Here is a 17,778-nt window from a genome sequence, read left to right on the forward strand (position 1 = left end):
GTGTAGCAAAGGAAATTCAGTATATGTGGGTGTTTGTGAAGATCTAAAATAGACTGATTTGTTGCTGTGTTTTAATCTGTTGCAGAGTTTTTCTTTTTAAAAAAAAAAACATGTTGTAATCTGTTTCTTTAACTGTTGATTAGTAGGCAAGTGTAAATACTTTTAGGTTAATAAATTTAGAATATGAAAGAAAAGGAAAAAGCCAACTTCACAAGTGCAATCTCCAACAAAAGAAAATAGTGTTTGACCTCTGGCCAATATTTTTTCTTGTTTTCCGGCCAACGTCAAGGAACAAAATGAAGTGTGTGGGCTATAAGGCGCAACAGCTACCATTGTGTGATATTAATGTAGTGCTTCATATTATCAAGGACCAAGGAAAGAATTTGCAGTTGTGACACTTGGTAATTAGAGGGAATTGTTGCACAAAGGGCCACCTGCAGTGGGCTTCCTCTTGTTTAACCAACCACTTAAAACCTTAGCAAGATTTCTACAGCAGTACACTTTGACCTCTATAGAAACACTGCTCTAAACCACTAAAAAACATAATTGTAATCCAAGTTAGTCCAGATTCAGGGAAATTCTTCAACCTGTGCATGATACTTGGATACTTTAATTGGAATGGTATTATATTGAATGGTATTATATTGCTTAAGCAAAAATACTTTTAAGTAGAGAAAGCAGAATTAATTTTTTCAATTTGATTTTAGCTTTCATTTATAATTTTTATTATAAAAAGAATAGAGAAGATTCCAATCAAGCAATCTCAGCATATAAAAGTGTCTAGATATACTGATGACGGAAAGAGACATGATAGTGGCTATAAGTGTTTGCTCATGCCGGTGTTCAACATGTGTGATCATGTATAAAAACACATAGTGAGTCAGCCCATTCACATGTGAAGTTAACATGTTAGCAGCTCATCTGCCTGGTCACTGATGGCTGGCATGCTAATTATATGTCCCAACTCATCGTTTGTTAGATTGGGAATGAGTTATGAGCTTTAGTACTCTTTTTCTCCCTCGCCACCCTTGCACTAGGTTGAATTGAAACATTATTGGTTTATTCCCATGATATTAAGACTGTTTGATCCTGGTTTGTAAGCAGTGTTCCAGTCACAGATACACAGTTTGGATGTCATGGGAAACTGTGGTTCAACAAACTAGGAGTTTTCAGCTCAGTAGGGCAAGCAAAGAGAAGAGGAGAGAGGGAGTGTTTTTCATTTCTGATCCAACAACCTGAGTTGGATCATCCAAATTAGTCCTTTATATGAATGGGCTAACAGACATGGTACATTCTTTTGTGCAAGATGGGGAAAGTTGAACACGTCCATAGGCAAGCACTTTACTAGTGACCACTTTCATGTCTGATTTGGATCTAACTCTAATTTATACTGAAAATTAAATCATTCTGACAGTATTAAAGTACTTTACTTTGAGACAGTTTTAATGATACATCCCCCAGAATACACAATTATAAAGGAGATGTGCTGAGAGTCAATCTGTTAGGACCTACTTCATGGATGTCCCAATGCCCTCCCACCACATCTCTTTATCATGAAAGGGTGTTCATTGAATGATCCCTATACATATACTCCAGAAACTTGTTTAAACAATGCTGATGCCCTCCCAGCACCCGCTTCATAATTGCATGTGCCAGGGGTTTATCATTTGAACTTGTCCAAATATTATCAAAGGTATTCTGAATTGGTAGAGCTGGTTTTGTGGTAGTAAGCATGGCTTGTCCCCTGTGCTAAGCAGGATCTGCCCTGGTTGCATATGAATGGGAGACTTGATATGTGAACACTGTAAGATATTCCCCATAGGGAATGGAGCTGCTCTGGGAAAAGCAGAAGGTTCCAAGTTCCGTTCCTGGCATCTCCAAGATAGGGCTGGGAGAGATTCCTGCCTGCAAACTTGGAGAAGCCGCTGTTGGTCTGTGAAGACAAAACTGAGCTAGATGGGCCTATGGTCTGACTCAGTATATGGTGGCTTCCTATGTTGCTGTCTGTGGAAAGTACAAATGAGTTAAGTTTTTATCTGCCTCTATACTCTGCTTTTTTAAATCAGTAAATAAATTGATATTTAGGATCAATTGTTAGAATTCCCCTTAAGTAAGAATTTAAAACATCACCAACTATAGTGTGTATGCCAACAAACTCTCCTACAACATCCTTGTTGACAAATTGGTAAGATATGGGCTAAATCAGTGGTTTTCAACCAGTGGAAAACATAACACCAGCGGTACTTTGAGGGTCCATGGTGGTACTCAGCAGCCCCCCCACCAATCCTCAGGATTACTCACTACACTCCTGCATTCCACCTCCTCAAGAGTTAGAAGGAAGAAAGCAACAACACCAATCACAAGCTCTGTAGCGTGCACCAGTCAGCCTGTTTGCCAGGTGGGCAGGCAGGTTGGCTCAGAGGCAGAGCAGCTTGAAGTGTGCTGCATATAACATGCATGCCTGCTGCCTTCCCACTGTCGCTTCTCTTCCTTTCTGAGTCCCTCCTTTCCTTGTCCTCCTTTTCTGCCTGGCCACCAACACCACTGCTCCTCTTTGTCCCTGAGTACCTCCTTTCGTTGTCCCTCCTTTCCTGCCTGCCCACCACTGCTGCTACTCATCCCTGCTTGTCTTCTCTCTTCCTTCCACTTTTTGTTGAAAAAAATGTTCATAGTAGTAGACTTTTGTTTTGTGTGGATGGAGGGTAAACTTGTTTGTGAGATCCTTTAGTAACTCTCTTGTTGTGAGCAGATTATTATCTGTTGAGTATCTGTATCATGAAGGCCCCTTATTTGCTGTGTTTGAGAGGCACCTGATAAGGTCAAAAAGACCTTATCTCTGAGATACAATTTTACTGTGCCAGTAACCTTTGATCTGCCACACCCACATGACCCAGTATCATTATATATAAACCTACTGGTTTTATGCAATTATTATTTTTGTTTGTGCTTTAAAGCCAAGCCAATAATATTTACTACCAACAATACTACTGCATTTTTTAAATGTTAGAACTTACCATAAATGATACATAGGATGATGGAAGACCTGTAAACATATCAACCATGTTGGAAAAGTGGGCTTTTTGTTTCTATTGCAGTGGGATAGAAAGTAGTATTCTTTGACAGAGTGATTGTGGGATATAAGATATGAAAGATTGAGAATGACTGGACTAAAAGATGCTACCGTTAGGTGGATCCAAAGCTGATTTTATTTATTTATTAGATGTATTTACCACCTTTCCTACAATTATCCAAAGGTGGTTGAACAACTGTACCCAAATAGTACTCATTAATAGCTCATCATCATCCAGGAAGAGGTATCAAGTGGAGTACCATGGGCCTCTGTCCTGTGTAGCATTTTAATAGATGGCTTGGAGGAAGGAATAGAGGTGATGCTTATCAAATTTGCAGATGACATAAAGTTGGAGCTGTGGGATACCTTAATACCTTAGAGGACAGGATCAAGATTCAATCCAACAGGCTTGAATATTGGAACAAAACCAACAAGTGAAGTTCAACAGAGACAAATGTAAAGTCCTGCATTTGAGTGAGAAAAATGAAATGCACAAGTACAGGATGAAGAAGACTTGGCTCGGCAGAAGTGCATGCAAGAGGTCTCATCATTTGCTGTTGAGAGAGAGTTGCTCAGTGAAATTTACAGAATGTCATGTTTGAATAGAGATTCCAACTTCAGTTTCTTCGGTGTATCTAGGAACATAGGAAGCTGCCTTATAGCAAGTCTGACCATTGGTCCATCTAGCTCCATATTCTCTATGCAGATTGGCATTGGCTTCTCCAAGTTGCAAGCAGGAGTCCTTCTCAGCCGTATCTTGGAGATGCTAGTGAAGGAACTTGGAATCTTCTGCATGCAAGCATGCAGATGCTCTCCCCAGAGCGGACCATCCCCTGAAGGGGATGCTTACAATGCTCACACATGTCTCCCATGCAGTTCTGAACCAGGGTGGACCCTGCTTAGCAAAGGGAATAATTCATGCTTGCTACCACAAGACCAGTTCTCCTCCATATCTCTCTGTTCATGTCCAATGAGGGTTGAAACACCAGACCCATATGCACTAATAGAAATGGGTTTTGAAGCTAAGAGACTTTCAAAAGCTGTTGGTGATATGACATGGGGACTATGACATAGGAAGAAAAAGAAAAAGTAAAAGTAAATCTCACCGAACATGCACAATTTCTTAAGCTCCTTAAGCAGAGGATGCTGAATCTCAGCATTTGAGCCATGTTGCTGTTTGAAGTAAATGGTATTAAACTATCATAAAGCATTATGAGGGGAAATGCAGAAGTACATAAAAGAATGAATTCCATTATCTGCTGTGATTTATGCTACATAAAATGTTGGTACTTGCCAACCTGTTAATATGGCTGTTTTATATCCACTGTTAGGTTGACCAACAATCCCAGTATATTCAGGGATATAAAATTCTGTACAGGCCAACAACCCCTTCTCATGTGGAATCTGAGTGGCTGATATTCGAAGTGAGGGCTCCAACAAAAAACAGCGTTGTCATTCCTGAGCTGAAGAAAGGAGTAAACTATGAAATTAAGGCTCGACCCTTTTTTAATGAATTTCAAGGTGCTGATAGTGAAGTGAAATTTGCCAAAACTCTAGAAGAAGGCAAGTAGTAACATGGCTGTCTTCCTCTTCTCTGTTTGAAGTACTCTTCTGGTCTGTTTCTCTCTAATGTGTTCATTACTTGATTTTCTTTGAAGTACATGTTTTATTGCAATTCAGCCCTTCACATCTAAGGAGACTTTCAATGCACAGGGCTGATCATTATGTGATTTGTTTGTTGACACAGAAGTAAATATTCAAAAGCGTGAAAATGAGAAATCCCTCTAAAGACATGATAGGAAATGTGCTTTTTCGCTCTTATTTTTTATGCTATGTGCACTCCTTCCTGCTGAGTTCATGCTCTGCTCACGAACGACTTGTGTCAAATTCAGACTCTTGATAATCATTGTCTCAAGCAGATAGCAGACACCACATTAACCATCAAAGAACTGTTTCAATGAATAGAAATCACACAACAGGGGATTTCCTATCTATGCAAAAAGACAAAGGAATTAAAATATGATGAATGTAGCCAACAAACATGTTAAATAGGAGTGAATAACACCACTCACTCTCCTTCCTGCTACAATACATTACAGATTTAAGGATTCAACAAGTCCATTCCGCCAACTGGCCTGAGCCGATCAGACCTCTGCAGGTACCAAACATGATAGCTGATATACAAAGAAACTAGGTAAAATTCTGCTTCTGAATGAAAAGCCTAGAGGCTTTTCAGACAGCAGGGTTTACCGAGAGGTTTATTTTAAGGCTCTACTGTGAATTCAGGGCATAACGGATACTTCAGCGCAAATAGAGGTTTTTTTTACCCCAGACATTAATCGGGCTAGGTTCCAATATAGAGGGGAAAATCTGAATTGCGTGTGGTGCTTTCTGAAATAAAATATTGCACGGACTTCCAGGTAAATCTGGCCGATATGTGAATGCACATCCACCCACCCAAAGTAAAGTCGTGGTAAAGCTCCTGGCTGGATATTGATGGTTCTTTGGAGGTTTTAAAAACTCTGTGGCTATAATTAAACATGTAAGAGAGGTCTCTGTAATACAGAGTATCCTTCTTCCACCCCATCTGTCAGTGGTGTGTGTCTTGACTGAGCCAAGAGATGGAGGCTGCTCCAAGAGTAACACTCCTACACTTGAGATGAGCCAGTAGGACAAACCTTCATTGTTCACAGAGATCTTTCTTCTTGGTGTTTACTCCTTCCAAACTTTAAGCCTTTCTGTGGTCCTCTGCCCTTTCATTCCCTGCCCTTGGACCAGGAATGAGAATGGACACCAATACCTAAATTGCCGCCTTTTTTTTTTTTAATGCTCTGCCTCAAGGCAATCCTGATGTCCATTGGGAGGATGAAAAAGCACCCCCTTTAAAGTTATATTGAATTGTCCCTTAGTTGTAGCAGATTAGCATAATTTCCCCTTTGACTTACAGTTACTTAGTGCCAATTAATACTTGCATGTCTAAAGCAGTCAGATATTTATCCAGTAAGATCTATCAACATTAATCGTTCTTGGTTACTGAAACACTTTGATAGATTCAGCTCTATCAGCATAGTTTCATATGTAGGATTGTTTGAAGCCATCCCCACATAAAACTTGAGAAAGCCACCATACAGACAGATAGATAGATAGATAGATAGATCTGCTAGACTAGCTTCTTTGTTATTGTGGTACCAATATTTTTCATGGAGAAACAAGAGATAATACTTGTCTCTTTCAGAGTAAGCTCTGTCTACAGCCAAGTCTTGCTGAAGCCTATTAAAAGCTCTCTGTGCTTAATGATGTTGTAGTGAAAAAGCTCTTTTAATCACAACCGTTCTTCTTTCTACAAACAGCTCCAAGTGCTCCTCCTCAAAGTGTTTCAGTAACCAAGAATGATGGAAATGGCACTGCAATTGTAATAACTTGGCAGCCTCCACCAGAAGAGACACAGAATGGAATGGTCCAGGAATACAAGGTAAACATAAAGTTCAAGTCTGGCAAATTATTGGCAAGCTATTGATAGAAGGCTTGTTTGTGGTTGCTTGGCTCCATCTGGTGGTAAAAATCAAAGCACAATAAAATGATATTCCCTTATTTTTTGTAAAATCATTTGCTTACAATTTTAAGATATATTTAGAATGTTTACTGTCAAGTAAGTAGTAAAGTAAGACTGTATATGTCAGTGTGTAATCATATAGATATAAATAAAAATATGTAGTTGCCCTTAAGCTAATTAGCTTCTTGCTCTGCTTTATGAGACAATTTCAGGTATAAACAAAAAGGAAAAGGTATCATTGTGTAAGTATGGAATGACACAAAAGTAATCAGAAGAAATGTGCATATATTGGATTATGGGATTAACTCAAGACCAAGTTTTTACCATTTTAAGAGTATAGAAAATGCATAGATCTTTTTGTTTTGTTTTGTTTTGAAGTATAGAATTATACAATTGTGGCTAAAATGATGTTTCCCCCCAGAAATAAAGGTAAAGTATGTCATCGGGTCGGTGTCCACTCCTGGCGGCCACAGAGCCCTGTGGTTGTCCTTGGTGGAATGCAAGAGGGGGTTACCATTGCCTCTTCCTGCGCAGTATGAAGTGATGTCTTTCAGCATCTTCCTATATCACTGCTGCCCAATATAGGTACCAGTGGGAATTTGAACCAGCAACCTCATGCTTGCTAAGCATGTCGTTTCCCACTGTGTCATTAGCTGCACCCCCAGAAGTAGTGCTTGGTAATTGGTTTGATAAGTGGTCAGAAATTCAGTAAGTGGTCAGATAAATGCTTATCTGACCCATTTCATCTGGTTTCTGACCTGGTTTTGTATATGCAAAATATACAAAACATTTTGTATATGCAAAATGTATATATGCATAATATACATAAGGACACCATACATTGCTGGCCATAAAGTCAGTGCTTTCACTGTCTTTGGTTATCAGTGTTTTGAAAAGGTGAAGCCAAGCAACCCCATATCCTTCCAATAGGGGATTAGTACTCTCCTCATCTAGGGACAACAGGTTGCTGTAAATTGTAAGAAAGTATCTGCTGGTGTAGTTATGAAGAAGGCTTTGCCTGTTCCATAGCTGTGAAATATCCATTTTCTCTCTCTAATGTGGATTTTAGAAAGTAGCTTGACTCTATACTGTAAAGTAGTCAAAATGTTCTAACAATCAAATCCTATGCGTGTGTTCAGTGGGGCTTATTCTCAAGTATGTACCAAGAATATGAATATGACAAATATGTATATATCACTTTTCAATTCAAGTTTGCAAAGTGGTTTTCATAGTGGTTTTCAACAAACAAAATCCCCAGAGAGGTCTTTTAGCTTGCATCTCCACCAGAATGGTGGGTGTCCATTCACATATCGGCCAGGAGAAGACCTGGTCTTGTGGTAGCAAGCATGAATTGCCCCCTTTGCTAAGCAGGGTCTACTGTAGTTTGCATTTGAATGGGAGACTACATGTGAGCACTGTAAGATATTCCTCTTAGGGGATGGGGCCGATCTGGGAAAAGCACCTGCATACTTGAATGCAGAAAGTTCCAAGTTCCCTCCCTGGCATCTCCAAGATAAGGCTGTGAGAGAGTCCTGCCTGCAACCTTAGAGATGCCACTGCCAGTCTCTCAGTGTAGTCAGTACTGAGTTAGATAGACCTGTGGTCTGACTTGGTATAAGGCAGCTTCCTATGTTCTTATGTTCCTAGATTTACCCTGAAGTCTGTGCAACATATCAGAGGGCACTCCATACACAATTCAGGATTTCCCCTGTGTATTGAAGCCTAGCTTGACTTATGTCTGCCCCATTTATGAACAAAATCTTATGAGCAACTCTCTCTGCCTTGAAAAGGCATAAACAGGGCTGACATAATTTTCGAGTAAAATAATGCCCCGTGTCAGATGCAAGGGCGTGGCTGGGGAACAATGTGCGGCCCCGCTTGTGCAATGGTGGCGCCGCCCCTGCATTTCAAATAAGGCATAGTTTACAGGAAACAGTTATGTAGTTAAGTCTGGGGGTTGGCTTTACAAGCTTTGGAACTAAAAGGGGTGGGGTGGGGGGAACCTGATCTGATCTGGCTGATATGATCTCCATTGAGCCTGATATGATCTGGTAAATATCAGCCAGTATTGTATCAGATGGGACTCACTTTTAAGAAATCTGTATCAGGACTGATAAGATGCAAAAACCATATGATATGGGTTCTATTGAATAAAAAACATTTATTGTTCCAATTCCGTCCATAGCCCTAACATCAACTATGGTAAATTGGCTGAGGATGAGAAGATTTAACAATTTCTAGGGTTTAGCCGCTGACATGCAGTTTCTATTGGCTCATTTAGTCACTTTTCATGTTCCACTCAACTGTACTCAGTATACTGAAGAAAGAGCAGATGTATCAGTAGAAGAGATTCATGTTCTTCATTGTCACAGATGGCAGCCTTGTGCAAGATCCATGGTGAAATTATTATTTTTTAAGTGGAACACACTCCCCATCCAAAAAATACACACACACACACACACACACACACAATCAATGGATTGACTTGTTCACTTCAAGCAAAATACAAAGACTCCTGCCATTCTGTGCTACAACTGTGCCTAGTTTTCAGAGCTCAATGGACAGCAGTTCCCAACTTGAGAATTTTTTAAAATTTTCTTTTGACCTCCATGTTTTTTAAATTAAAAAAACAAAGCCCTGTAGCTACTGTCAGCCTTGTGCAAGACCCACAGCAAATTAAAAATTTAAACCTCCCGAGTAAGAGTTGTTTGAAGTTTTTGTTTAATATAGTAAAGGTTTAAATAAAAAAACACAACCATCCACCACACATGCTCACACATGTGCTCCTTCTCTATTTGCGGAAATGAATAGGAAGTAGGAGGTGAAGCAGTGGCCTCCTCTACATCCCTATTGGCAAGGAATGGACAAAAGGGAAGGGGGGGAGCATGGCTTAGGGGAGCATGCTCTTCAAACCTTCGAACAATCCTAGGTTTGAAGAGCCATAAGGAACCAGAACCAACCATAATAAAAAGGAGTCATGTGAATAGTCCCAGGTTTAGTCAAACTTATGCTTATTCAAACTTATTTATACTTAAAAATGCTTTATCTTCTCTCATCCTAACTCATCTTATCTTAAGTCACTTCCTCTCACAGTAAAGCATCCAATCTGGAAAAGCTTGAGGAATATTTTGCCCTGCTTTGACTATTGCTTCAGCTGTGCCCATTTGTGGATAAGGTAGACTTGGCCAGAGTGATACATGCCCTTGTTACATCCCACTCGGATTACTGTACATGGGGCTGCCATTGGAGACCCATCAAAAACATCACAGCTGGTCTAGAATTGTACTGCAAGAATCTTGATGGGTTTAGGATTCATAGATCACATTAAGCCAATCCTTTGCAAGCAGCACTGGTTACTTTTTTGATCTGGATCGAGATCCGTCGAGATCCATAAGAATGGGTTCTGCGCCTGCGCAGAGACCATGCGGTAGCCATGCCTCAGCTTGTCGAGGCGTCCAAGCCCCGCCCCCACGCTGGCAGCGTGCTATTTAAGGGCCAGCTGGGCGCCATCTTCCTCAGTTCTTTTCCAACCGCCATAGCGTTTAGACTTCGGTCTGCCGCCTCCTGTTGGTTAAGTTCCTCCGTGAGTTCATCTGTTCCTGGAAAAAAAACACCTTGATTATTCCGTGTATGACTGTGGACTGGCTGACAATCTATGATTCGGTAAATTGACTACATTTTGGCTGACAAACTTGACTGGATTTTCTGACTCGGAACGCCCCTGACCACCCAATTGCGTGCCCCAACATGTCTAAGGAGAAAAAGTCCTTCGAAAGGTATGACGGCTGTAAAGCCAAGCTCCCCTCAAAGGACTTACACAACTTGTGCTTACTATGTCTGGGAGAAGAGCACAATGTCTCAACCTGTCGGATATGTTTGTCGTTCTTGAAACAAACGCACAAGAATAGAGCACTTCGTCTGAGGGCCGCCATTTATGACGATGTCTTAAGTCGCTCGACACCAGGCGAGCCGCATTCATCGGCTGCGAGGTCAAAATCGCCTACGGAATCTGTGTCGGCACCTCCTTCAATATTGATGCCCCATCGATCGAAATCCACCAAATCGACCCTAGTGTCGACGCTTGCCCATCCGGCATCACACCCCTCTGCTTCGACATCGACAGCGCGCGCTGTTTCTATGACACCGGCCTCAACGTCGAAATCCGCGCATGGTCTGCCTAAGCTTACGCACTCTGCCTCGACATCCAAGCAGTCTCTCGACATCGATGTTGAAGTTTTCCAAACACCGTGCCGGTTCTCCTGTGTCTTCGAAACACCGTGCCTCATCGCCTGTGTCTCCGCCTCCATCGATACGCCAGAAGATGATCGATCTAACACACACGCCATCTCCAGCGTCGGCCTCTCATCTGCCCTCGGCTCTATGCCGCTCCCCGACGTCGGAGTCGGCGCCAGGGACTTCAATGTCGACAACAGCCCAACATCCACCAGCACCGTTGTCTTCGGCATCGAGGGCCAGATCCCTGTCTCCTGCTAGGACGCCGGTCTCTTCTTCGGCTCCAATATCACCAGCACCCAGAAATACGGCGCAGCCAGTGTCCACTCTCCATACTCCTATGGTCTCGATCTCGATGAGAGTGTCACCTAGCTGTCCAGCCCCATTATCGACCTTCGACGTCGATGACGATGAGACTCATACTAACGTGATGGCTGCATTAGATCCTTCGACCGCACAGACCTTACTCTCAATGCTGGACTCTACCTCGAGCACCCCATCGACATCTAGCTTTAAAGGTTTTCCACCATCAACTGCTGATGCAGATGCTTTAGTGGTCCCATCGGGGAACACCTTATCGGCTCTCCACCTACATGACTCCTCGACCTGGCACACGTGTGGTTTCACACATCAGACCCCGGCCACTGCGCCTGGAACTAGCGGATTGGGGACTTGTTCTCCTGGTGCCGCATATTCTGATCATCCAGCAAGGGATTGGAGACCGTATACTACTCTACCCTAATCTCTGACAGTCTCGACATTGCCTAAGCAGCCTTTGAGAGTTCCATCCTATGTAAAAAAAGCATCTCAGACCCTGCAGGTACAAACGGATCAACGATGTACCCAAACCATAATACCACAGGTGTGATCCATAGGCACACAAACGTGCTCTCCACACTCTTCACGGAACGTTACCACAGAGACACAAACAGCTCTGCCCTCTTCACCAGTGGCATCTGAATCTGAGCATTATAGATCCTCTGACTTCGAGTCAGACCCAGAGGATAAAGAGTCTCTTGTGGACCTGCCAGTGGATGTACCTCCTGCAACGTACGTGTCTCCTAATGAGGAGATGAAATCTTATCACAAGCACATTCGTGCCATGGCAGAGGCTCTGGGCCTGGACATTCAATCACAATTGTCTACAATTGATGATCTGGTGTACAACTTCATGTTACAGACACAGTCCACTCAACCTGTGGCCTTACCCATGCTTCCGGTCATTACCAGGGCAGCTAAATGCGCATGGGAAGTATTACACACCTCAACACTGATGAGCAAGAGGTTAGAGAGCTTATACCACATACAAGAAAAGATAAAGATAACACTTATCTTTTAAAGCACCCTGCACCAAATTCCCTTGTGGTAGATTGTGCAGCCTCCTCAAAGACAGGAAGACGTTACTCGACACCTCCTGAGAAGGAAGGCCGCAAACTGGACTTACTGGGCAGAAAAATTTATTCTACTTCATGCCTTTCCATCAAGGTAGTGAACTATGCTGCCTGTACGGCGAAATATTGCCACCAGTATTTGGCCTATGGAATGAGCTTGACTCTTTACGCCCAGAAGATTTCAAGAAGAAATACCAACAGACTCTGGAGAGGTCAGCGGAATTAACGTGACAACAACTGAGCATTGCTAAACACCTTGCAGAATCAGAGTCCCGTTCCTTAACTGCGGCTGTTACACTCCGCAGGCATGCCTGGCTGCGGTCTACTGGCCTCCAAACGGACATGAAAGAGAAAATTAAAGGACTGGTGTTTGATGGCACCGGGCTTTTCAGTGAATCCACAGACTCAACTATGGAACAGCTTAAAAAGTCAAAATTTACTGCCAAAACATTTACAGATCAAGCTTCCACTTCAACATACAATCCAAAGAATCAGTCTTACTCAGGAAGATACAAGACTTCATTCCAGCAACAGGACCATCGGGACTTCAGAAGATCATACTCATCTTACAATAAGCGTCCCTACCAGGGCAAAAACAAATTCTCACAGTCTCAGAAATCTAAGCAACCTGAATCCCAAAAGCGCCTTTGAGATTCAGTTCTACCCACGGACACCACTCCACTCCCCATCCCCGCCAGCAGGGGCCTTACCACCAACGCCAAGCAACAACATCAAGCTGGCAAGCCGTGCCCCTGCATGGCACCACATAACATCAGACCGCTGGGTCTTGAAAATCATTTCGTCGGGCTATGCTATAGAGTTCAAGACCGCTCCTTGTTATTCGGGGATGAGGATTACTCCTCCCTCAAAGGCCTTACAGGAAGAAGTACGGGAGTTATTGGAGAAGGGTGCAATCACCCGGGTTCCATGGGGGTGCAGGCGGGAGGGGTTCTACTCCCGCTACTTTCAAATTCCAAAGAAGGAAGGAGGGATCCGTCCCATCATGGATCTCCGTCGCCTAAACAAGCTGATCACAGTAAGGAAATTTCGAATGATGGCGTTGCAAGAGATACTTCCGCTGCTCGAAGGCGAACAATGGCTTGCAACCCTGGATCTGAAAGATGCCTACTTTCACATCAGCATCAGGGAACACCACAGAAAATATCTCCGGTTCACTCTGGGAGATCAAGTGTACCAATACACAGTATTGCCATTCGGTCTGTGTGCCGCGCCCCCCGGGTCTTCACCATATGTATGGCCGCAGTGATTGCCTACCTCAGGACCCGGGGGGTCACTTTTTACCCGTAATTGGACAACTGGCTTCTGGCAGCCAGCACCAAAGAAGAGTTACTTTCGCAGATTCAGTGCGTATTATCACTTCTCCAGGAACTCGGCATCAAAGTAAACTGGAAGAAGTCGCACCTGAAGCCACTCCAAAGGATCTCCTTCATTGGTGCGGTCTTGGACGCGATAGCACAAAAGGCATACTTGCCAAAGGACAGATTCCTATGCATCCAGAATCTAGTCCATCTCTTCCAACAACAACCCAGGCAACCAGCACGACTCATACAACGACTTCTGGGTCTAATGGTGTCATGCTTAGCGGTGGTTCCTTACACTCACCTGAAGATGCGGAAACTACAAATGTGGTTCCTGTCCGTCTTCCATCCCATCCGAGACAACCCATGGAGATGCTTAGAACTGCCTCTACAAATCCTGAAATCGCTTACCTGGTGGGCGACCCCGAGAAACCTTCTGAGTGGAATTCCCTTCGAGACTCCATCTCCTGCAGTCTGGCTGAGAACAGACGCATCTCTCCTCGGTTGGGGTGCTCACTGCAGTAGTCATCGAACGCAAGGGAAGTGGTCTCGGACTCAGTCCCAGCTCCATATCAATTTTCTACAGCTACTGGCAGTTTTCCAGGCACTACAAGCTTTTCTGCCGCTCGTCCAAAACCAAGTGGTCCAAGTGCAGCTCGACAATACAACAGCCCTAGCGTACATCAATCGCCAAGGGGGGTCTGTGTCTCGAAGCTTGTGTGCCCTAAATGTTCAACTGTGGCATTGGTGTATCCGACATCAAGTCACACCCATGGCAATACATATCAAGGGCCTAGACAATGTTCTGGCCGACGATCTTAGTCGTGTGTTTCTGTTCGAGCGTCATCACGAATGGTCCCTCAAAGAGGAATGTATAGCTCCCCTCTTCCACCACTGGGTTCAGCTGACCATATACCTCTTCGCGTCTGCCTTGAACACGAAATGCGTACGTTACTGCTCAGCTCAAGGGCGGGACACGATCCTCAATCGCTGGGGGATGCTTTTCAACTGGAATGGTCCCGGGAGAGGCCTTACATGTTCCCTCCACATCCAATAGTCAAACAGGTAGTTGCCCGGCTACTGGCCTCACCCACTTGGGGGATTCTGGTAACATCCTGGTGGCCCCTCCAGCCATGGTTTCCTCAAGTACTCAAACTATCACGGGGTCGTTTTCATCATCTCCCTCAAGTACCGGACCTCCTGTCCCAAGACAACGGAGTGGTCTTCAACCCGGACGTGCAAACTCTCCGTCTCACCGCCTGGCTAATCGGATGTTAGACCGTATACTGTTCAATCAGCGCAAATCTTCCACCAGACGCAACTATACTAGCAAATCGTGCAGATTCCAAATTTATGCAAGAACTCATGGGTTCCTACCCATGCGAGCCTCTATATGAGATGTTCTTCTTTATCTGACCACCCTGAAGTGTCAAGGCCTAGCTAACGTCTCCTTGAAAGTCCATCTGGCAGCCCTTTCATCGAAACATCCTGGCTGGGAAGGGAAGACCTTGTTCTCACATCCACCTGTTTTTTTAGCCATGATTCAAAGTGCTGGATAGTTCCTTCTCAGCAGCTGTCCCTCTCTTGTGAAACTCCATTCCTCAAAAAGTCCATTTAGCCTTTTCCTTCAAAAATTTAGATACCTAGTAAAGACTATTTGTTTAATTTAATGTAATCAAGCCTTTCTGCCAATAGGTTAGTGTTCATTTTGTTTTAAAATAGTCTTATCACTCAAGTCTGTGAGGCTTATAATTGTTGTGATCAGTGCTTTTAGATTGTGTAGTTGCTTTTAAAGTCTCGTGTGTATTTTCTGGTTTTTATTATTGTAAGACTTCCTGGGCTATAGTGAATGTTAGGGTGTAAATCGTAGCTTATTGTAAGCCACCCTGAGACTAGGCACAGGATAAATTTTTAATAAGTAAATAAATAGAGTTGCACACCAGGCATGGCAGAGCACAGTCTTTTCAATATACTATTTTTATTTTGCCTGAAGCAGCTGCATCACTGACTACAGTGATGCCAGATCATGCAAACTAGGTGAAGTGACATGCAGGAAACTCTCACTGTTCAAAGGTGCAGCATACATAATGGAAAGGTGAAGCCGTCTTTGAGGATAGTTCAGAAACTTAGCTGATGCAAAATGCTACAGAAAGGATATTAACAAAGACAAGCTGGTCAGAGCATATAATACTGTTCCTATTTAAGCTGTAATGGCTATCAGTTGGTTTATGGACTCAGTTCAGATTTACCTTTAAAGACTAAACCGCCTACAATCAAGATATCTTAAGAACCATCTTCTCCCATATATACCTGTCTGAATGTTGAAGTTACCTTTTTCTCTTTGTCCTCTTTTTCTCTTTGACCCCATCAAAGGGAATCTGTGAGTGAGAATGAGAGAAAAGGTCTTGTCTGATGTAGCAGCAGTCTTATGAAACATCTTCCTGATAATAGTTTTCAATTCTATTACTTTTTTCCTGTTGAATTGTTTGATAAGCAAGCTACTGTATTTAATGTTTTATTGTTTTGTTTTAATTGTTAATGATGTTTCATTGTTGTATGTATTTTTATGACTATGTTCATATCTGCTTTAAATACTTGAGTAGAAACGTGAGATCTATATTAATAGAAATTTTAAAAATTGCACTCATATTATAGCACATATTTTAGGCTGTTTACAGTTATATAGAGCATACTGTATACTCTGCATGCTAGGCAAATAGTAGAATTCCACTGTACTTGTGCCAAGGACTTTTGGGAAGACATATGCCCTCTATTGTTTCCCACAGTTACTAACTGCTAAATGTTGCAACATTAATGCATACCATATGGACTGTGTTGAATTTTCATAAATAGCAGAAAGGAATTGTTACATATAATCAGGTTGCACTTGGTAACCTTATTCACATGGTTATTCAGATGGTTTGTTTTTATTGGTGTTTATATCAATTTGTTAACAGCTTTTATAACAGATCTATTAACTTAGCTAAACTCTGCTCGCTATGTAATGCAGGAAACGCCATATGGCACATTTCATATTATTTATATAATATTTTAAAGGCTGTGCACATGACATTTGCTTTATTCTTCATAGGTTTGGTGCCTTGGGAATGAAAGTCGGTATCACATCAATAAGACAGTAGATGGTTCCACATTTTCTGTAGTAATTCCATCTATAGTTCCTGGTATTCGATATAGTGTGGAAGTGGCAGCAAGTACTGGAGCTGGAGCTGGAGTGAAAAGTGAGCCACAGTTTATTCAGTTAGGTAAGCCATTTCCAATTCTGTCATCTGTATTTTACATTTGGGGTGGGATGTATGTAGAGCAGAAAAAGATTGTCCCAAACTGTTCAAATGAGAGCTTCAAGATCTTGGAACAGGTTGGTCAAAAGTCATTGAGTCGACTACTACTACCACTACTACTACAGGTGGGCATGGACCATTTTTTGTGAGTTGGTTCGAATTTGGACTGAATTCAAATAGAACATAGGAAACTGTCATATACTGAGTCAGACCATTGGTCCATCTAGCTCAGTATTGTCTACACAGACTGGGAGCAGCTTCTCCAAGTTTGCAGGCAGGAATCTCTCTCAGCCCTATCTTGAAGATGCCAGGGAATGAACTTGGAGCCTAGATGCTCTTTCCAGAGTGGCTCCATCCCCTAAAGGGAATATCTTACAGTGCTCACACATCAAGTCTCCCATTCATATCCAACCAGGGTGGACCCTGCTTAGCTAAGGGGACAAGTCATGCTTGCTACCACAAGACCAGCTCTCTTCCAGGACCATTTGGTTGAAGCAGTTCGATGGGCTATGCTTGCAGGTATCCTCCCAGGGATGCTCCAGTGAGGATTACCTTTTACAAGCAAAGGAGAATTCTGACTTTTAAAAGGCTTCTAAGGGCAGCTGGGAGGGTGGTGATACGCACCTTAAAAGTAGGTGCATACCAATCCAGTGACACTGGAGGCAGCTCCTTGAAAGCCCACCCCAGCATACCACCAGCATGGTGGTGGTGTGGTTCTAGCCACTACACATCTTTGGAAGCCAGAACTGCACTGCTGCTGCACAGGCAGGCTGCTGGGAGGAGCGCCAGATTGGTAAACACCTACTTTTAAAGATGCCCCCCATTTAAGGCATCCTTAGAAGTCTTTTAAAGCCAGGATTCCCCTTTGCTTGCATCCCTCTCTGGATTCCCCTTTACAAGTATAACTCCTAAA

The 17,778-nt window shown here is 42.8% G+C and overlaps 1 protein-coding gene across 1 annotated transcript in view; it reads left to right on the forward strand.

Moving 5' to 3' along the window:
• The window catches only part of ROBO1 (roundabout guidance receptor 1), a 927,259-nt gene that overhangs the window by 821,938 nt on the left and 87,543 nt on the right, over positions 1-17,778 (forward strand). Inside the window, 3 exon segments of the mRNA XM_053306810.1 lie at positions 4,402-4,633; positions 6,421-6,542; positions 16,658-16,829. Of these exon segments, the coding sequence (XP_053162785.1) occupies positions 4,402-4,633; positions 6,421-6,542; positions 16,658-16,829 (526 nt within the window).

The sequence above is a fragment of the Hemicordylus capensis genome, chromosome 3, assembly GCF_027244095.1.
Source record: "Hemicordylus capensis ecotype Gifberg chromosome 3, rHemCap1.1.pri, whole genome shotgun sequence".
Taxonomy (NCBI): Eukaryota; Metazoa; Chordata; class Lepidosauria; order Squamata; family Cordylidae; genus Hemicordylus; species Hemicordylus capensis.